Here is a 22,627-nt window from a genome sequence, read left to right as displayed (position 1 = left end):
TTTATTGAATAGTGGAATAGGAAATATGATCAAAAAAAGTGTATGTATCTCGCACGTACACAACCACACTAGGCCCCAATTACTATTGTTTGTACCCCTAAAAGGCTAGATGAGGAGTAGGGGGGGTATGGAACAGGCAGCACCCTCAAACCTTCAGAAGTATGAGATGAACCCCAACAACTTGGAAAGGTGGATCTCTCTCACACGTACCGACACAGACTATCCCGCAATTCAATTGATCCTCAAAGGTTTTTATTGAATAGCGGAATAGGAAATATGATCAAAAAAAGTGTATGTATCTCGCACGTACACAACCACACTAGGCCCCAATTACTATTGTTTGTACCCCTAAAAGGCTAGATGAGGAGTAGGGGGGGTATGGAACAGGCAGCACCCTCAAACCTTCAGAAGTATGAGATGAACCCCAACAACTTGGAAAGGTGGATCTCTCTCACACGTACCAACACAGACTATCCCCCAATTTAACTGATCCCCAAAGGTTTTTGATTAAATAGCGGAATAGAAAATATGATCCCAAAAAAGTGTATGTATATCACACGTACACAACCACACTAGGCCCCAATTACTATTGTTTGTACCCCTAAAAGGCTAGGAGTAGGGGGAGTATGGAACAGGCAGCACCCTCAAACCTTCAGAAGTATGAGATGAACCCCAACAACTTGGAAAGGTGGATCTCTCTCACACGTACCAACACAGACTATCCCCCAATTTAACTGATCCCCAAAGGTTTTTGATTAAATAGCGGAATAGAAAATATGATCCCAAAAAAGTGTATGTATATCACACGTACACAACCACACTAGGCCCCAATTACTATTGTTTGTACCCCTAAAAGGCTAGGAGTAGGGGGAGTATGGAACAGGCAGCACCCTCAAACCTTCAGAAGTATGAGATGAACCCCAACAACTTGGAAAGGTGGATCTCTCTCACACGTACCAACACAGACTATCCCCCAATTTAACTGATCCCCAAAGGTTTTTGATTAAATAGCGGAATAGAAAATATGATCCCAAAAAAGTGTATGTATATCACACGTACACAACCACACTAGGCCCCAATTACTATTGTTTGTACCCCTAAAAGGCTAGGAGTAGGGGGAGTATGGAACAGGCAGCACCCTCAAACCTTCAGAAGTATGAGATGAACCTCAACAACTTGGAAAGGTGGATCTCTCTCACACGTACCAACACAGACTATCCCCCAATTTAACTGATCCCCAAAGGTTTTTGATTAAATAGCGGAATAGAAAATATGATCCCAAAAAAGTGTATGTATATCACACGTACACAACCACACTAGGCCCCAATTACTATTGTTTGTACCCCTAAAAGGCTAGGAGTAGGGGGAGTATGGAACAGGCAGCACCCTCAAACCTTCAGAAGTATGAGATGAACCCCAACAACTTGGAAAGGTGGATCTCTCTCACACGTACCAACACAGACTATCCCCCAATTTAACTGATCCCCAAAGGTTTTTGATTAAATAGCGGAATAGAAAATATGATCCCAAAAAAGTGTATGTATATCACACGTACACAACCACACTAGGCCCCAATTACTATTGTTTGTACCCCTAAAAGGCTAGGAGTAGGGGGAGTATGGAACAGGCAGCACCCTCAAACCTTCAGAAGTATGAGATGAACCCCAACAACTTGGAAAGGTGGATCTCTCTCACACGTACCAACACAGACTATCCCCCAATTTAACTGATCCCCAAAGGTTTTTGATTAAATAGCGGAATAGAAAATATGATCCCAAAAAAGTGTATGTATATCACACGTACACAACCACACTAGGCCCCAATTACTATTGTTTGTACCCCTAAAAGGCTAGGAGTAGGGGGAGTATGGAACAGGCAGCACCCTCAAACCTTCAGAAGTATGAGATGAACCCCAACAACTTGGAAAGGTGGATCTCTCTCACACGTACCAACACAGACTATCCCCCAATTTAACTGATCCCCAAAGGTTTTTGATTAAATAGCGGAATAGAAAATATGATCCCAAAAAAGTGTATGTATATCACACGTACACAACCACACTAGGCCCCAATTACTATTGTTTGTACCCCTAAAAGGCTAGGAGTAGGGGGAGTATGGAACAGGCAGCACCCTCAAACCTTCAGAAGTATGAGATGAACCCCAACAACTTGGAAAGGTGGATCTCTCTCACACGTACCAACACAGACTATCCCCCAATTTAACTGATCCCCAAAGGTTTTTGATTAAATAGCGGAATAGAAAATATGATCCCAAAAAAGTGTATGTATATCACACGTACACAACCACACTAGGCCCCAATTACTATTGTTTGTACCCCTAAAAGGCTAGGAGTAGGGGGAGTATGGAACAGGCAGCACCCTCAAACCTTCAGAAGTATGAGATGAACCCCAACAACTTGGAAAGGTGGATCTCTCTCACACGTACCAACACAGACTATCCCCCAATTTAACTGATCCCCAAAGGTTTTTGATTAAATAGCGGAATAGAAAATATGATCCCAAAAAAGTGTATGTATATCACACGTACACAACCACACTAGGCCCCAATTACTATTGTTTGTACCCCTAAAAGGCTAGATGAGGAGTAGGGGGAGTATGGAACAGGCAGCACCCTCAAACCTTCAGTATGAGATTGTGTTCACTGTACCCCACAAAGATTGAGTTCACTGCACCCCACAATGATTGTGTTCACTGCACCCCACAAAGATTGTGTTCACTGCACCTCACAAAGATTGTGTTCACTGTACCCCCCAAAGATTGTGTTCACTGCACCCCACAAAGATTCTGTTCACTGTACCCCACAAAGATTGTGTTCACTGCACCCCAAAAAGATTGTGTTCACTGCACCCCAAAAAGGATGTTGTTCACTGCACCCCAAAAAGGATGTTGTTCACTCCACCCCAAAAAGATTGTGTTCACTGCACCCCACAAAGATTGTGTTCACTGCACCCCAAAAAGATTGTGTTCACTGCACCCCAAAAATGATTTTGTTCACTGCACCCCAAAAAGGATTTTGTTCACTGCACCCCAAAAAGGATGTTGTTCACTCCACCCCAAAAAGATTGTGTTCACTGCACCCCAAAAAGATTGTGTTCACTGCACCCCACAAAGGATTTTGTTCACTGCACCCCAAAAAGATTGTGTTCACTGCACCCCAAAAAGGATGTTGTTCACTGCACCCCAAAAAGGATTTTGTTCACTGCACCCCAAAAAGATTGTGTTCACTGCACCCCACAAAGGATTTTGTTCACTGCACCCCACAAAGATTGTGTTCACTGCACACCAAAAAGGATTGTGTTCACTGCACCCCAAAAAGATTTTGTTCACTGCACCCCAAAAAGATTGTGTTCACTGCAGCCCAAAAAGATTGTGTTCACTGCAGCCCAAAAAGATTGTGTTCACTGCAGCCCAAAAAGATTGTGTTCACTGCAGCCCAAAAAGATTGTGTTCACTGCAGCCCAAAAAGATTGTGTTCACTGCAGCTCACACACAGAAAAATGGATGTGGATCACTGACACCTGCCTATCTCCAATCCCACACCACACAGCAATATCGATTGTAGTTTGTAGAACACAGTTTCCCTAAAATTCAGCAGACTCTGTCCCTAACAGGATTGAGAAGAGATCGTAGATCAGGATTGAGTGCAGACCCCACCCCCCACACAGCAATATCGATTGTAGTTTGTAGAAGACACTGACCCTATATAATTCAGCAGACTCTATCCCTAAAATGCCTACAACTCGCCCTGCCTAAACACTCCGACCTGTCCCTCAATTCTATCCGGACACAAATGGTTTTTTCCTGCCTATCTTTCCCTAATCAGCAGCCAGCACGTTGATGTGTGCTCTGTCCCTGAATCTAAGCAGCATAATGACGCCGCTGCGGCTGCCTCGAACTTATAAAGACTTGGTCACATGCTTCAGACGGCCAATCACAGCTACTGAGACATTTGCAGGCATGGCTGGGATGGCTTAAGGCACACCAGTTAAACGATTGTTGATTGGCTGTTGAAAGCCCGCCATGAAAAGAGCGCCAAAGCATGCAAAACCCGGAAATAAAACGACCGAACACGGATTTTTACCCGAACATACAGTAAAGTGTCCGTGTCCGTGTTCGGGTACAAAAAATCCAATTATTCGGTACGAACACGAATAATACAGTCCGTGTTCGCTCAACACTAAATATAATCACTGGGAAGGATAAAAGCTCAGATTGGCTTAACTCCACTTCAGCATAAATAGTTTAACCAAAAGTCTAGGCTTCTGGTCATTAAAGTAGCACTGGAAGGAGGCTGGAGCAGCATTTTTCCTCAGATAGCTAAATATTTAGGCCTTTCATTGCCTTTCTTACATATATATCCAAACAATATCATTAACATAGCTTTAGGTAACTATTTGAGTATCAATCCATATTACCATAGTTTAGTTTCACCTTTCTGAGTAGCTAGATCAATACCTATGTAGGGATCCTGCCATAAGCAGGACTGTCAATATTATCAATGTAGTGGGCAGCTAGACTGTAGCCCTTCTGAACTCTGTTACTCTTTCGGCATTTGATGGCATTATTTACTTCTTCCTGGTTCTGGGAGGGTGTCCATGTGATACAGCAAGAATAAAAAATGTTATGGGTTATGAATGTTTATTTCACCCTGGCCCACCATCATTAAGAAGTTTATTGCCAGTGATATAGGCTAGTGAAAGACATAAATATTTGGGAAGCCCTTCTAGAAGGGTTCTTAGCCTTCCAAACTATGCCTGGTGAGGATGCAGTATTGACGAAGCCCACTGACGTAACGCATATGGGGGGAGGAGTCTGACGTCACCCGCGGCAGCCCGATGTCCGGATGTGTGGATCATTATGTTTTATGCCTGCATTTTAGCACTGTGACAGTGCCTTTTATGTAAGTGTGTTTTTTACATGCCTTACAAATAAAGTTTTATGACAGTGAGCATTAGATCCTTTCCATTTATGTTTCCTTGGATGATATATCTGCTGTGAGTCCGTCTGGGTTTGATTTCCTATAAGAAGATTTCTGTCCTCATTGGTTGTCTTCAGTGATTGTTCTAAGCGCAGTGACCCCTAGTGGTCAAATATTGGAGGTGAGAGGCTGTAATACCTATGGTGAAGGAGTCACGATTGTGGTGGTGTCCCTTACTTACCTTTTCTGCACTGGAAACTTCCCATATGCTGTGGACTTTATGGACTCTTTATATGTTAAAGGGGAGCACCATCAGAAATAAGATATTTCAGTCCATTGAACACAATATTAGATTGTTTTTCTCAACATGAAGGTGCACTACCAGCCAGGGACTGAAGGTATTTCCTAGCAGAGAGAATTTGTTTATGCTGTGTTTTGGGTATCCTGTGGCTCCTAACCTTCTCTCATCTGGACTGAGCAAATAAAACTTCAAGCAAGGATTGACAGAAGGGATGTCAAATAATGGGTCATTGCTGATGTGGTGTCAGTGAGTTCTTTGGGGTACTGCAAGGGTAGGAGGAACCCAACATACCAGCTGCTCATTTAAACAAACTGTTCATACATAGCAAGCTTATTTACCATAATATTATGTATCAATTTACTTCTTTTGATCGTAATCATAGGTCTTTATTAAACCGGTCCACCTCTTTTCATTTTTTTTTTTTTGAAGAGATGGTGATCCATGCTTTGGCATTCTTTTTACCTCATTGTTTAAATAACATTCAGAGCTTGTAAATGGCTGTTATTCTCTAAGGAAAAATAAATATTTAGCTTTCATTTTACTAGGTATGAAAAAACATCATACACAATGTTTTGGCAAGGCAATTGAAGAGCTCATTAAGACCTATGCTTCCTAATAATCCAAAAAAAGCAATAAATAATTACAAATGTAGAAAGCCCAAAGCATCTGTAGATCTCCAAGATTTATGTTAGGATAAGGCAACAGTGATTAAAGCCAACTAATTTCAGACATGGCATTTTTTCCTTGTATTTGTGTTTTTTATTAATCTCCAGCACAACTTGTTTGTATAAATTTTTGATGCATATTTGCAATCACAGTGCTAGAAGGTTTTCTAATACACACACAGCCTGCCTTGAATGACTTGTAAAGTAGGCCATCAATTTATTATTCAAATTAGTCTGCAATGTTTTGAAAACACAGTTCTGTTCTAAAGTACCGGCAGGAAGCAGAAAACTCAAATATAGTCAGTGATAGTATAGTACTTGTGCCAGGGCCACCTTACCGAATGGGCACCCTGGGCAGTTGCCCGGGGGGCCCACCTGACTAGTGACCCAGCCTCAGCCAAGCATTAGTCATGATTCCCATGTGCATCCCGCTACCAAACTTAGCAGATGGCAAGCACCTGCGCTGCTGTCAGGCCACTTGGGCCATGGAGGGGGAACCCACAACTGGAGGAATACCTGTCCACCTCCACGGGAACAGGCACACAAAGGACAGTCAAGTCTGACTCCCGTCCGTGTGTGTGTTCACCAAACCCAGCCGCCGAACTTGGAAGCTGTCATTAGCCTTGCACTGCTGTACCAATAAATATCGCCTTATCAATAATTTGCATTTTTATTCTTGTGGGTGATTGTGTAGGCCGGGCCCCAGTGCACTGCATTGCCCGGAGCCCTTTATTGCTCTTAAGATTGCACTGACTTGTGCGCTGAGTGAGGTTCTTAATCTCCCTGGTGGTATTCCTGAGTGTGGCTCGGGGTGGAATTTCAGTGCCATTAGCGGTAACCCCGAGCCACACTCGGGGTACCGCCAGGGAGCATCGCTGGATCCTGGTAGAGGGTACTTACCTTGTCCCCGTGATCCTACGATGTGTCACTGCAGCATACGGCGGCCGGATCTTCTGCCCAATGCTGTGAGCCCCGACTTCCGTCTCCTGCGACGTGACGCTCGCAGGGGGGTGGAACCGGTGGCAAATTTGAAAAGTCAAATACACAAACACACTGATATATTGTAATCCTATTGGATTACATTACAAAATAAAATAAATTGACATTAGTTTGCCCCCCAGTGCCCTTTCCTGCAGTTTTACTGTACTTTTTATATATATATATATATATATATACACACACACACACATATATATATATATATATATATATATATATATATATATAATATGTATACTTTTATATATACTTTAACTTTTTTATAGTTATTTATTATATTATAATTTATGATTTTGTGTTTCAAACTTTATCATACACGAGATGTTATAAAGAAGAACGCACAGTAAAAAAAATCATATGTAAATAGTTGGTTTGGGCTGCTCGTCCTTAAGAATTACTAGCAAAATAATTGTACTGCTTTTAGCACATAAAATCGGACACGATCATACCGCCAGGGAGGTTAAAAAGAGGATGATACTTGTCCAGTGACCAGCTGAATGGTCTACATTTTTAATATGTTACTGTTTTGAATTCTTTGCAAAACTTATCAAAGGACTCATCCAAAATCAAAGAGAATGGAAAGTAAAGTGAATCATATCCTTATTATTGTTTTGTAGCATGCACTTGAAAGTTAATTGCTATAGCCAGTGACTAGACTTTTTAATAATATGACACACTTATGTGACTTATTGGTCCCATGTGAGATTAGTTCCAGGTATACTAGTGGTTTTGCCATTGATTCATCAAGCTGTGAAAGCATTTAAAGAAAGCTAAAGTAGCCCATCAAAGGGTGTAATAGAATTTCCAAAAGTACATTTACCATGCCTTAAAGGAAATCTAAGGTTGCAGCTTACATCTTCATTTTAATACATCAGCACTGTAATAGCAATATCAACAATAGTTACATTTTGACAATCCACAAAAAGCTTACCCAAAAATGTTTCTTTCATGTTGTGAGTGCTGCCTGTCTGACGGCCATCTCTTTCCACAACTTCTTTGATTTCCTGCATGCTTTGTAGCTTCTTGTCAATTTCTAAGGACTACATATTTCATGGTCCTTCACTGCCTGCAAGCAGTGATTCCTGTACTGACTCCGCCTCCAGAAACTCCTCCTCTCAGCTCCTCTGTAACTCAGAAGGCAGGCTCTATGAAATGTGAGACACAGCAGAGCCTACTTACAGGGCATTGTGAATATGTGTTACAGACTTCCAGGAAGTAAATATGTCGGAATCTTCACAAACTAGATTTACAAACTATTCAAAAAAATTAAGCTAGCCATATGTGGGTAGGGTGCAGCATGGTGTGCCGGGGTGCAAAGAGAAAACTTAGCAGCGGCCGGGGTGGATGAGACTGATATATTTAGAAAGTCCCAACAATGTACAATCAGGCCCGGCGGGTAGATAAAACCAACCAGAGCCACTTACAAACAGTAGCAGGGGATCGTACTCTTGAAATGATGCCGACAGCTTCTGGAATGCGGCCTGCTCAGTCCACACTCAAATGGAAGGCTTACTAAGTGGAGATAGAGTGGAACCTACTCCTCAGGAACCTTTCCCTGCCACTATAAACTGTCCCTGCCACACCAAGAACCTGTCCCTACACTAGCCACAAAGCACGCCAAACCCCAGGAACTGGATTCTAAATAGACTCTGCTCTCCCCAAGATGGCCACTGAGGTCACAGGGGGTGCCAGCATCCCGTCAGACAGCTATCTATCCCTGACGACCTCAGAAAGTCATAGAGGAACCGAGTTCCTCAAGACTTCTTTCCACTTTGCCATTGCTGCTTGGGACAAGCACCACCTACAATGCTAAGTACAGACTGCACCTTCCTACACATATACTAGCAAATTTTTGAACAAATGCTCTTAAGAAAATTCCTGCATTCAATGGCTTGACAAATGGTGTTCAAAAGTACTTCAAAATGCTGTTTGCTTTTAACATTCAACTTTGAAGTTAGTAACTTTCCCGAACAAAGAACACATGCATTGTTATAAATTCCATTGTTCGAGAAACAGTTTTAATCTTTCCCCATTCAAATTTTCCCATTATTGCCATGCAAAATGAATGAAAGTTCTTCCAATAAAAAACTTTGAATAAAATGCTATTAGTGTATAGCCTACTTTAGACACCATCTACATTTACTTTGTCCCCTGGAGACCAGAACACACTATTAAAAACTAAAGTGAGATGTCTTTATCGTGAGATGTCCTCATCAAAGTCTCTGCAACTGATTACAATGGATTGGTGTCATTGCTAACAAAATCATATTGTCTATTACTGGCAATGCCCTTAAAAGTTTTAGGAGGAGGGAAGAGCGCCACTTGAGTGCAAGATTATGATTTATTATGACATAAAAACGTAGTAACTTACATTGAAGTAAGGATAAAAGCGTCTGTCAGGTACAAAACGGTTCCACGATGTTGAGAGCATAAAGGGTGCTAGGGACCAGTGTTCACGGTGCCACATCCCTGGTGCGAGGTACAAAAAGGAAGGGGGTTCCCCTAATTGGGAGTTTTTAGGCACAAAGGTATATTTGACCAATCAAAAATTATATAATTCAAAAGATAATTTTATTTGATACATAGTGAACAAATAATGATAAAAACATATACAAGCATAGAGCAGAAAAAAAGATACAACCATGCACTAGAACCTAAAACCCGACATGTTTCGAAGATATATATTTTCTTCTTCTTCAGGGGTAGTTCATATTGGTACTCTATCAATAGAAAGATATGAACATGAATGCCATGTAACATTAATTTATATCTGAAATATACGTATAATTGACATATCATATATGAAAAAATGTATAGTAAGAGCACTCACAGGGTTAATAAAAGTAAGGATAAAAGCGTCTGTCAGGTACAAAACGGTTTCACGATGGTGAGAGGGGTCCGCACAATCCAGGGTGCCTCAGGTACAGAGCGCCAGACCAGCTGGCTGTGTGTTTCCAGGCGATCGGGGAGATCAGAAAGATGCGGCCGTGGACGGAACCGGAAGGCGTCTGACGTCAGCGGCTGGGAACTGGCAAGGTGGCTGAGGGAGCTTCAAGACACGTTTCGGAGTCTGCACGATGGCCCGGGCAGGGCCTGCGCACTCCTCCAGTTGCCAGTTCCCTGCCGCTGACGTCAGACGCCTTCCGGTTCCCTCCACGGCCGCATCTTTCTGATCTCCCCGATCGCCTGGACACACACAGCCAGCTGGTCTGGCGCTCTGTACCTGAGGCACCCTGGATTGTGCGGACCCCTCTCACCATCATGGAACCGTTTTGTACCTGACAGACGCTTTTATCCTTACTTTAATGTAAGTTACTACGTTTTTATGTCATAATAAATCATAATCTTGCACTCAAGTGGCGCTCTTCCTTCCTCCTTTATCCGTTTAGAGTTGACTTCACTCTGTTTGAATGAGCTGACCCTGAGCTGCGGACCACCCTTGGATTGCTTCTAAGAACTGTCAGATATTTGCACATGGACTCATTATCCCCCCCTGTGCGAACTGTTTTTCCCCCACCTGTGTACATCAACACTTTTATCTGCCATTGTTTCAGCTTATATCTATACGAACTCTTTGACCTCTGAGCACCTAAACCAGCCTCTGTTAAAAGTTTTAGGAGCCCTTTCGTTGTTTAATTTTAGTGGCATAATTAATTGAATTTACATAGCATTAGTGCTCTTTCATTAATTAATTTGTGATCTTTCCAGGTCCCGTGGCAGTGATTAGTGGGGAAGAAGATTCTGCCAGTCCTCTTCATCATATTAACCATGGAATAACCACACCAAACTCCCTAGATGCAGGACCGGACACTGTGGTCATTGGAATGACACGGATCCCCGTTATTGAAAATCCTCAGTATTTCCACCAGAGCCACAATTGTCACAAGCCAGATACGTGTAAGTATTACATATTTCTAGACCAAGTAAATACTGACTGTGATCAAAAATAAAATCAAAAGTTGTTTTTTGGAGAAAGATACATTTTTTTTTTGCAAAAATGCTTTGATATCAGGTTTCTTTTTTTATCACAGAGAATTTTTAATGTAAATTTGTTTGCACAATTGCTTCTCACCAGCTTATTTAGTAACAGAGAGAGTTACCGCTACTGTACCTCTCTTTTTCCAAGACTAACAGCTGTAATTTTATGTTAACGTACAGGTGAAGCCGGGTATTGTACTTTGGCCATTCAAGTATAATTCCTCATGATTGCTAATATATTCCAAAGATCAGATTAATGTAAACAACAGCTTGACGGGATCTAACTGCTGTTTAAGAGAGGTTAAGGGAAGTTTCTATGTGGAAGGATCTAAAGTAGTTATAAAACTTTAATTTAGTCCAGACAATTTCTTTAAATGATTTCTAAGTGGATTGGATCGATTTTTGTAAATGGAATGTGTAGCCTGTCTTTATTGCTTGGTTAGATGCACTGTCTAGCAAAGTGTACCTCATTTGTACCTATTAGAGAAAGATTTTCTTCTTCAGGTAACTATGATTAATCCCCTGCATATGCCCACCCCTCTACTGCATCAAAGCCATTTGATCTATTGATTTTACACCTTAGTTATTGGATAGATGATGTGATAGTCAACGTTAGAGCTTTATTAGTGCTTTGACTATGTTCCCACTTGAGTACTTCTTATAAATGACTTTTTAAAAATAATTTTATTGCTGTTTCGTGACCTTCAGCCTTATGGTTATCACATTTTCTGCTGCCTTTATTTCCTTCTTTTCTTTTCATTTCTTCAAAAAACTTTTAGCTGTAGTTTCTGTCCAAATAATGCAATACCTTCATTTAAAAAATATTGTTGACTTGTGGATTCCACACCCAATATTTTCGTTAGCTTTCAATGCTAAGAATGGAGTTAGAAGTCTATTATTCATACTAATGTAGAGTTCTTCCAATGCTTTCCCTGCATGATCAGCATTAATAGGCATGGCAATAATCATCATTGGATCTCTTAAAAACCTAATTATACCCAGTAGATAAACAAAGGTAAGTATTTTAGTTTATTTGTTTGTCCACCTGAAATAGAAATTCTTCTGTGATGTTGAAAAAACTTTAAATTGGATCTAAATTAATTGCAGCATTGCGTTTATTTTATTTTTTCCTGAAATAGGGTGAATGCAAGCATTGTAATTAATAATTAGTAAAGAAAAAGCTCATAATAGTTATATAACACCCCTTTCAGGGATGATAAAAAAGTACAGTGCAATATTCTTACAAAAAAAGCGGCATTCAGTATTTACAGAACAAATGATTTTAAAGTTTACCTCCCCGTTCAGTAGACCCCTGTACTGAAATGTTATTTTTTTTTTGCATGCTGGATAGATGTAAAGCATCTTGTATATTTGGTGTTAGATATAGGACACCCTTTACCATGTATAGACATCTTGGCTTCCTTCAGCTCAGTATACAATGTCATTTGATTGATTGGCAGGGGATAAGTTGAGGCAATGTTTAACCACTTAAGCCCCGGAAGATTTTACCCCCTTCCTGACCAGGGCCTATTTTGCGATTCGGCACTGCGTGACTTTAACGGACAATTGTGCAGTCATGCGACGCTGTACCTAAACTAATTTGACGTCCTTTTTTTCCCACAAACAGAGCTTTTTTTTGGTGGTATTTGATCACCTGTGTGATTTTTTGATCATGTGCTATAGACAAAAAAAGAGCGTCAATGTTGCAAAAATAACAATATTTTTCACATTTTTTTATATGAAATTCCCCCCCAAAAAATTTAAAAATCAAAATTTTTTAACATCTTAGGCCAATTTGTTTTATGCTACATATGTTTGGTAAAGAAAATCGCAAAAGGCGTATTTTGATCGGTTTGCGCAAAAGTTATTGCATTTACTAACTACGGGAAAGATTTTTGTCATTTTTGTTGGTTTTCTTTTTTTTAACGAGTAATGGCGGCGATCTGCGATTTTTTTTGCGGGACTGCGACATTGCAGCAGACAGATCGGACCCTTGACTGACATTTTTGACACTTTTGGGGTTACCAGTGACATTACTACAGTAATCAGTGCTATACATATGCACTGTTACTGTAAAAATGACACTGGCAGGGAAGGGGTTAACTTTATTTGAGAGGGAGGGGTTAAGTGTGTCCCTAGGGGCATGTTTTTAACTGTGATTTTATGTGGCTTGATGTGTAATAACAGAGATCAACAGTCCTACATAGCAGAACCGTATGATTTCCATTCTTACACAGGGAGAATGACAGGTGGCTTGTTTACATTAGCCGCCTGCCTTTCTCCCGCTGTAACGGACAATCGCGAGTGCCCGGCAGACATCGGGTCCGCCAGGCACACGCGTGGAGGGGCCTGTGAGCGAGCGGGAGCGCGCCTCCAGGGGCGCGCGCTCGCTCCCTAGACCCTCACAGGCTAGCGACGTAGTCCTACGTCGCTTTGCCTGTGAGGGGCTGACCGCCGCAGTAAATATTCGTGCAGCGGTCGGCAAGTGGTTAAATTTTTTTTAATGTGTAGTAATACAAAACCTAAAAGTAGAACGTATTAGTAAGAGTTTTTCAACTTTGGATGGAGTAACCCCTATAGATTTTATTTTTGACATCTGTATCGCATTGGGGAAATTTCCCTTCACTTCCTATCCCATAGCCAAAACAGGAAGTGAGTAGAAATCCCTCTGAAGTGAGAGAATCTCTGGTTGTCAACAGAACTACAGAAGATGCTTGGCCAAGAATTTGACCAATAATCTGACCTGTAATACCTAGCTGTGATCTACATGGTACCCTAACAGAGCCCCTTTCTCAAAGCAACAAACCTTCATTTACTGCTAAGTCTCTCGGCCCTACTAAGTTAAGTGGTGCCAGAGCAGAAAAAAGGAAGCAAAGGGGGTGCCAGAGGATAGAACGAAAACTGATGTTAAAAGGAAAATATTATTTTACAGCACCTGAAGAAGGTAAAGATGCTAGGCCTTTACACTAACCCTTCTTCTAACCTATTACTAACCTTAACACTAAGCATTATTGTAACCCAACTACTAACCTTCACACTCACCCTTCTTGTAACCCTAACCTCACTTCTTGAACCCTAACATCAACCCTTACACTAACACTTCTTGTAACTCTACTACTAGCCTTCACAGTAATCCTTCTTGTACACTACCACTAACCTTCACCATAACTTTTCTTGTAACTATACCACTAACCTTCACGCTTACCCTTCTTGTAACTATATTATTATTATTTCAGGTACTTATATAGCGCTGTCAATTTACACAGCGCTTTACATATACATTTTACATTCACATCAGTCCCTGCCCTCAAGGAGCTTACAATCTAAGGTCCCTAACTCACATTCATACACAGTAGAGCCAATTTTTTTTATACAGGATTCAATTAACCTACCACCACTAAGCTTCATGCTTACACTTCTTGTAACTATACCACTAACCTTTACACTAACCCTTCTTGTAACCCAAATACTACCCCCCCTGTCATCCCAAGTATATTCTATGTCTTCACACGGGCCTCATGCACACTGGACGTTATAAAAACTCCAGTAGCTTTGTAGTGAGTTTTTCAGCATTTTTTAGTTTAGTTTTTTTGCATTGGCGTTTTCAGCATTTTTCTGAATTTTTTTGGCATTAGTGTTTTTTTTGGCGTTTTTAGATAAAAATCACCTCTCTGCTATTTTAGTAACTCTGACTTTCCCACAATGCAATGCTTGCAAGAATTGCATTGCACACCCATGCGATAATGTCAAGATATGAAGTGTGCAATGCAATTCTTGCAAGCATTGCATTGTGGGAAAGTCAGAGTTACTAAAATAGCAGAGAGTTGATGTTTATCTAAAAAGTTATGTCAACCAACTCAGGGACAGGTTTAATTCTCCAGCCCGCTATGCGGAGCTCCATTTCTTTTCTAATCTCAGAAAATAATCCACTTACAAAAATATTTATCACTTTAGGTTCAATTTAGGTACAGGGAAAAAAGGGTCCTACAACATTTTGGTGGCAAGTGTGATGCAGTTTGAGCCATAAAAATTATATGGCTCAAATTGCATCGCACAGACATCACATGTGATGTGCACAGGAATGTGGTGCATTTTTGGTGCAAATCACATGCAGTGTTCATCATGCACCAGTGTGAACCCAGGCTATGTTCCATGAACAACACCTCGAAACAGAACCCAGGCTTAAAAAAAGCAATGGAATAAAAAATGTCAAAGAATGCCAGTTAGCAGCGTTTTTTTGGTGTTTATCATTGTTTATCGGTGTTTATTGAGGTTAGAGCGTTTTTACAGCTGAAAAACGCCACTCAAAACCCACTAGTTTTTATTTATTTTTTTTTACAGCCTGAAACTGCTCCTGCCAAAAACTGCTGAAAACAGCCTATGTGTGCATGGAAACATAAGATAACATGCTGGGGAGTTTATTGGTTGTAGAAAAAAACGTCTGATGCCAAAAACAGCAGCTCTAAATACGTCCTGTGTGCATGAGGCCTAATAGTTCTTAGAACCCTACCACTAAACTTAGCACTAACCCATCTGGTAAACTTACCACTGACTTTCACACTAACCCTAGTTGTAAACCTACCACTAAACTTCACACTAACCCTACTTGTAACCCTACCACTAACCCTCACACTAACCCTTCATGAAACCCTACCACTAAACTTCACACTAACCCTACTTGTAACCCTACCACTAACCCTTCATGAAACCCTACCACTAAACGTCACACTAACCCTACTTGTAACCCTACCACTAACTCTCCCACTAACCCTTCATGAAGCTCTACCACTAAACTTTACCCTAACCCTTCTTGTAACCCTACCAATAACCTTCATACTAACCCTTCTTGTATTCCTACCACTAATCTTCACACTAACCATTCTTGTACACTACAACTAACCTTCACACTAACACTTTATGTATCCCTACCACTAACCTTCACACTAATCCTTCATGAAGCCCTACCACAAACTTCACACTAACCCTACTTGTAACCCTACCACTAACCCTCTCACTAACCCTTCGTGAAACCCGACCACTAAACTTCACACTAACCCTACTTGTAACCCTACCACTAACCCTTCATGAAACCCTACCACTAAACTTCACACTAACCCTACTTGTAACCCTACCACTAACCCTCCCACTAACCCTTCATGAAACACTACCACTAAACATCACACTAACCCTACTTGTAACCCTACCACTAACTCTCCCACTAACCCTTCATTGAGCTCTACCACTAAACTTCACCCTAACCCTTCTTGTAACCCTACCAATAACCTTCATACTAACCCTTCTTGTATTCCTACCACTAATCTTCACACTAACCATTCTTGTACATTACAACTAACCTTCACACTAACGCTTTATGTATCCCTACCACTAACCTTCACACTAATCCTTCTTGTAACTCTACTACTAAACCATGACATCAAGTTTCACACTAACCCTTTAATTCCAACGTTCCCTTTTTAAAATTCATATACCCTTATTTGTATATTTGCCTCTCTAATGCTGGGAACCTTTGTACTAATGAGCATGCCAACTTTTTGGCACTGAAATGTCAGAACACTACTGTAAGAGAAAAAAAAAGGAAAACAGAAGTCTCCTAGAATTTGCCCAACAAAAAGATCAGCCACCTGTTTATAAGAGGTAACTCTGTAATAAGTAAAATAGGAAAACTGTATAACACACAAAAAATAGTAAAACTGTACAACACACAAACTGCAAACAACAAACATGGAAAAAATGTGTAATAAATCAATATATGTAATCAATATAATCAATAGCAAATTGATTAACTATTTTTAAGATGTTTTAGAAGAGATCATACTATTTTATTTGTTAGTCGTCTAGAATATTGTGAACTGTGGCCCTAAAATACTTGAGGCATTGACTTTGATAGGATGAAAATGATATATTCTAGTCTCAGAATGACCTATAGGAGTCATAGGGAGTGAGTACAGTAGTGGCTATGAACTCTGTTTTGCTATGTTTTTTTGATATCTACTAAATATATATATATATTGAAAATCAGATTGAGCACAGGCAACAGTGGGTTTGGAACTTGTGTAAGAGTAAATACCAAAGATTGCTTTGAAGCATTTTTTTTTCTATATATCCAGCTTACCGGCTTTTCTTTGAAACGGCTTATCAATAAGTGTTACTAAGTTACAGCCTGTGAAAAGCAAGCCCTTAATGCACTATTAATAGAACACTGGCTGGATATGGATTTCTGTTCACCCTATGCTAACAAAAAATGCTTATGGCATATGATGACGGATGCTTATTTGTTTCCACTTAGTTCAGCCTAACGGAGCCAGATCTGAAATATTGAAAACAGGTTTGAGGAGACCGATGTTCCGATAGGGGCTGGAAACCTTTCCTTGGTTGTAGTTATTTTTAACTCATGCAGCAACAGTTATGAATATGCTAGTGATTAGAGCAGGCTTTCTGCAGGCAGGCATTCTGCATTCAAAGTACGATATTGAGAAAGAAAGGTAACTGGCAGTTTTGCTGCAAATGCATTGTTTGGAAGTCACTTGGCAAATGATGTGTGCCCACAAGAGCTGTATTTTTTTGCCATATAATCTAGGAAATTAAAACCATACCATACCTTATGATTCTACAAATTAGAGTCATTAAAGTTCTAAATCTGCATGTTAAAAGGTAAAGTGGATGTAAACCCTATTCATGAAATTTGACCACATATATCTGTATTGTTTACTTATCTCTCTCCAAAGCCCTAAGTTCAGTGTCCTTCTGCTGCTCCATTCTTCTGTTATCAGCATAAAAACTTTTAACAAGTTATCCAACACAGGAGATAAAATCAGTTGGAAATTTGTGTTGGTGTGGGTGCATAGAGATAGATTAGCAGATAGCTGGTCTATTCACAATACAGCTCTTTGTGGTTTTTCCTTCATCTGCCTATGTGGAGGGGGGTATGTATGCCTTTCCTCCAATCAGCTGTCACATAGTGGATGCCAAGACTCCACAAAAAATGCTAACATAATGGTCATTTTCTCAACAGTGTAGAAAGGTGAAGACAGCAGATATACAAATAAAACTTATGTAGTGAGATTTGTCTAATCTCTGTATATCATCTGAGGCTGTTCACTTCACTGGGTATATGTAAAGGTTTACATCCACTTTAACAATGAAACTTTGAATTAACCCTGTGCTCACTGCTATACATCCCCACACAGAAAATGTTTGCATAAAAAGAGGAATTTCCGGTTATCATAAACTGTAATACATGTTTAGGCTGGTCAACTGCATCAAAGTCATTGACTGACCAGGGGGAGAGAGATTACTTCACAACTGGTCGGGTTTAGCATACATTGCAAAATATGTGCACCAAAAATCCCTGCTTGTATGCAAACATTTGCTAGAAATATGTAAGGGTTTTTAGCAGAATGCATGGAGCTAGTTCTGCATTTTCAGTGTGTGATCACACTCCTTTAACACCTGATGTGTTTTGTATGCCTAAGGGCTCTTTCACTCTGGTGATCTGATAAGGTCCGCCTGTCAGTTTTTTAGACAGACCTGATCAGAAAGTCCATACATTCCTATGGACCAGCTGGTGCATATAGTTTTGTGTCCATTTACACCCATCTACCTCTGATTAAGCCCACTAAAAAAATGGAAGAGGACTGCATCCTCTTCTGTTTGTGCGAACCAAATTAGACGCAGCCAGGTGTAAACTGAAAGTGGAGTCTGTTTACTTTTGGCCACCCATAGAGCAGGATCTGTCTGTGTCTGCCCTGCATGAACTATGCAGACATGGGCCTGTCATCTATTCCACTCTGCTCCAATCAGCAGAGGATCACAGATTCCCTGCCACAGATTTCCTGCTGATTGGAACGGAAGGTGCCCGTGTGAAAGAGAGCTCACCTCTGCTCCCTTCTCGCACAGATAATCTCTGCATCCACCTCTTAGCCCTTCCTTTACCACAGCTAAACTCTCCATCTCTCCATGCAGCTGCATCAGCTCTGTCCCCTGCTCTCAAACTGCCCTCACCGTATAAACAGACCCCCCCCCCCATCTGCTCACTTTCCGGTCTCAGCCCTCCACAGTCAATTTTTGGCTCTGCCTCTCCTAGACTGAACTGCAGCAGGAGCAGTAGTGAGATCGTCCAGAAGGGGGCGTCTGCATCTGAGCCACCAGGCTTTTTCTCAGCCAGCATGGGATGCCCTGTCATCGTTAATCTGGCCCTGAATACTGGGACAAAACCGGGGACAGATTTGGGCTGAGGGCACTGTAATCAGTCAGGGGACTGTCCCCCCGGAAGCCAGGGACATCTGGTCACCCCATACTTGGCACTGCCGTTCTGAATAAGCCCTGTTGGGGATTTATCTCTACAACTGGAACAGGAAAGATCAAATCATTAAGTGTCTCTGGGATATTCAGCCAGAAAGGGAGCAGTGATAGAGCTAGAGACACTTTAATGTTGAGCTGAGATGGGGAAAGGGATTTTATTGGCAAAGTCAAATAAGTCAAACAGAGAGCACATGGATGTTTTTAGAGGCACAAAAACTCAGCAAAAAAATAAATAAATATATATATATATCTATATATATATATATATATATTGTGACAGGAAGTCAGGTAAATCTGTGGATGTTGTCACAGACAGAGATACACTTCTGCTTGGGTTAAGCAATTCACCAATTACTATAGGGTGTCGGCTGAAAAGGTAGCCAGGACAGCTTAAGGAAGTTGAAAGGCCTTCAGCTGTTCGGAATGAGGAAGTTAAGGCCTCTATAATTTGTCCAAAGGAAGTCTATTGATTGCTGCCTCCTGACGCTGTGTGAGCTGGGGAGAGGAGGACAGTCAGATGTGTGCCTCCCGACGCTGTGTGAGCATGGGAGAAGGGATGCCCCCTGAAGCTGTGTGAGCATGGGGAAGACCTCCTGGAGCGATGTGCGCTGAGGAGGGTAAAAAGTGTGAAGACTCCTCAAGGTGAGAAAATAAACTATTTCTATGTGAAAAGTGTGAAGAGAAAAACCAATGGATGTTTCTATGTGAAAGGAAAGTCTAATGAACATGTGCTGTGTGAAGAAAAAAGGGACATTCTCGATGTGAAGAGATAATAAATAGACTATCAATAGTCCATTTATTATCTCTTCACATCGAGAATGTCCCTTTTTTCTTCACACAGCACATGTTCATTGGACTTTCCTTTCACATAGAAACATCCATTGGTTTTTCTCTTCACACTCGTCACATAGAAATAGTTCATTTTCTCACCTTGAGAAGTCTTCACACTTTTTACCCTCCTCAGCGCACATCGCTCCAGGAGATCTTCCCCATGCTCACACAGCTTCAGGGGGCATCCCTTCTCCCATGCTCACACAGCGTTGGGAGGCACACATCTGACTGTCCTCCTCTCCCCAGCTCACACAGCATCAGGAGGCAGCAAACAATAGGACTTCCTTTGGACAAATTATAGAGGCCTTAACTTCCTCATTCCGAACAGCTGAAGGCCTTTCAACTTCCTTAAGCCGTCCTGGCTACCTTTTCAGCCGACACCCTATAGTAATTGGTGAATTGTCTAACTGAAGCAGAAGTGTATCTCCTGTCTGTGACAACATCCACGGATTTACCTGACTTCCTGTCACAATATATATATAAAAACAAAAATACAATTGTTTTTTCTCTACTACCTTTTTGCCATACCTGGGAACTTTTATAACCCCATGAGCCTGATATTCTACAGGGGAAGGTGATAGCTTCAAGCAGCATACCCAGTGCACTTAGGCCAACCTAGGGCATGGTTATATAATGCCAAGTCTGAGGGACTTTAATCCTAATTTTGAAGTCCTACAATAAATAGCGTTAACTGGATCCCACACTCACACAGACAGAACCATAACACCAAACTATGACAATGAATTTGCAAATATGGCAATAAGCAAGCAACATACTGAGAAAACTTGGGAAACACATTTGCAATTAAGGCAATATCTGGGTAATACATTGGCAATTTTAACAATACATTGGCAGCAAACAATGGTAAAATACTGGAAAATGTAATATCAGATGAGCAACAGAAATGTTATTATTGCACAGGCAGTCTTGGCAATATACTGTATGGACAAGAAATAGTCAGTCTTGACAGTACATGGATAGCAAATGGGTAGTTACCCCCAACACACAGGCAACAAATAGGTAGTGTAAATGTTCAACAAACAGGCAATCATTGCAGTACATGTGAAACAAACTTGTGATAGTGGAATCGTATGTGGAATGTGTTCTTAAGAGTTTCTCAAGAGTTTAAAGTTCTACTGCTGCACTTTAGTTATATCACAGTTTAGCTTAACAAATTAGTTTAAATCGTATTTACATTGTATCACTTATATCACCTAATCATTTACGCTTTTTTTTATTTATTTTAGAGTGGATGAGTTCATGAACTCCATACAGTACTGGTGTTCATCAATAAAAAATGTACATAGATGTTCATCCTGTGAAGTTGAATGTAAGTTTGTTCTGTGTGAATGGGGCAAAATTGAATGTTTCCAGGCTCTATTCTCTGCTAAGAAGCTTTATTGTAGAAAATATTGCATTATGGCCACTAGATGGCGGTGAAGAGCATACTTTTTTTTACGGTGGTCAGCGCCATCTAGAGCCCGTAATGCAGTATTTTCCACATTCCCATATTCAAATTTCAGAGACTATTATAGCCTTTCAGAATATTCAATTTTGTCCCTTTCCTACACATTGAAACTTCCAGGTAATTATTTGCACAAAATGCTCACATAAAATCAGTAAATGATGCCGATTATTTTAAAAAGTTCCCAGTAGTTACAGAGAGAAAGAAGTATAGATGTTTCGGCCAGTAAATCAGTGTAACATTATGTATACAGTACACTCAGCATGAAGACTGGGCTAGGTGCAGCAGGCTAAAAGGATCAAGCCGGGGTTATAGTATCAACATTAAATTTAACTTACGTTGCTATCAACCATATCCAAGCATTGCCACCGGCAATCGGCTCTTTTGTATGTTGTGTTTGGTCAGCTGTGGATAATGGAAGTTTTGAAAACTGCAAATACGCAGAGGATTCCACAGCTGTACACCTTTCATTAATCGTGTGTGCAATTGCACAATGTAGTCCTTTCAAATGTCTTACAGGAAATGGGGGTTAAGATATGCTTACTCTGTGGAAACAAATAACATGTCATTTGGGCTCAAGAAACATTTAAAACTACCATTGTAAAGGCAAAGAAAGATTCCTGATCTAAATGGGCTCATTTGATGTAGCAAAAAGAAATGTGCAAACTCTATTACCTCCTCTGCAGAACCATAAGGGTGTGTTACAACGCTTCAAACATCACAGCTGCACTTTATGGGGTCCTACTAAACAGGCATTTTTTTTCAACTTTACATTTTTTAAAACAATACCTTATCCCATGATAGAAAAATACAAAAAATATGAAGCTCTCTTATTATTTTTTTTTTTTTTTTTTATTGAGAGTCAGCCATTCATGCTGAAAAAAAACAAAAAAAGAACTAACAATATATTGGAAAAAAAAAAGAACTAACAATAACTGTGTAATGGGGAATGGTGTGGAGAGATCCTATTATATCACTAGAAAAGGATAGTTGTATGCCAAGACACTATCCCTCAGTATAAAATATTGGAAAAGGAAAATCCACCCCTCTTTTTCCCTCAGAAGTAGGGGTAGAGACAGAGGGATTTGAGGGTGCCAGGCATAGATTGACACATAGACAATATTAAAA

The 22,627-nt window shown here is 40.6% G+C and overlaps 1 protein-coding gene across 4 annotated transcripts in view; it reads left to right on the top strand.

Annotated features, from left to right (window-relative positions):
• The window catches only part of NTRK3 (neurotrophic receptor tyrosine kinase 3), a 1,045,167-nt gene that overhangs the window by 733,764 nt on the left and 288,776 nt on the right, over positions 1-22,627 (top strand). For all 4 annotated transcript variants that reach the window (XM_082254695.1, XM_082254693.1, XM_082254694.1 and 1 more), the window contains one exon: positions 10,612-10,800. In XM_082254695.1, coding sequence (XP_082110821.1) covers positions 10,612-10,800 — 189 coding nt within the window. The remainder of the gene's footprint in view (positions 1-10,611; positions 10,801-22,627) is intronic.

This window comes from Pelophylax lessonae (genome assembly GCF_965119305.1).
Source record: "Pelophylax lessonae genome assembly, chromosome: 4".
Lineage (NCBI taxonomy): Eukaryota > Metazoa > Chordata > Amphibia > Anura > Ranidae > Pelophylax > Pelophylax lessonae.
This window is presented reverse-complemented; position numbering and strand designations above follow the sequence as displayed.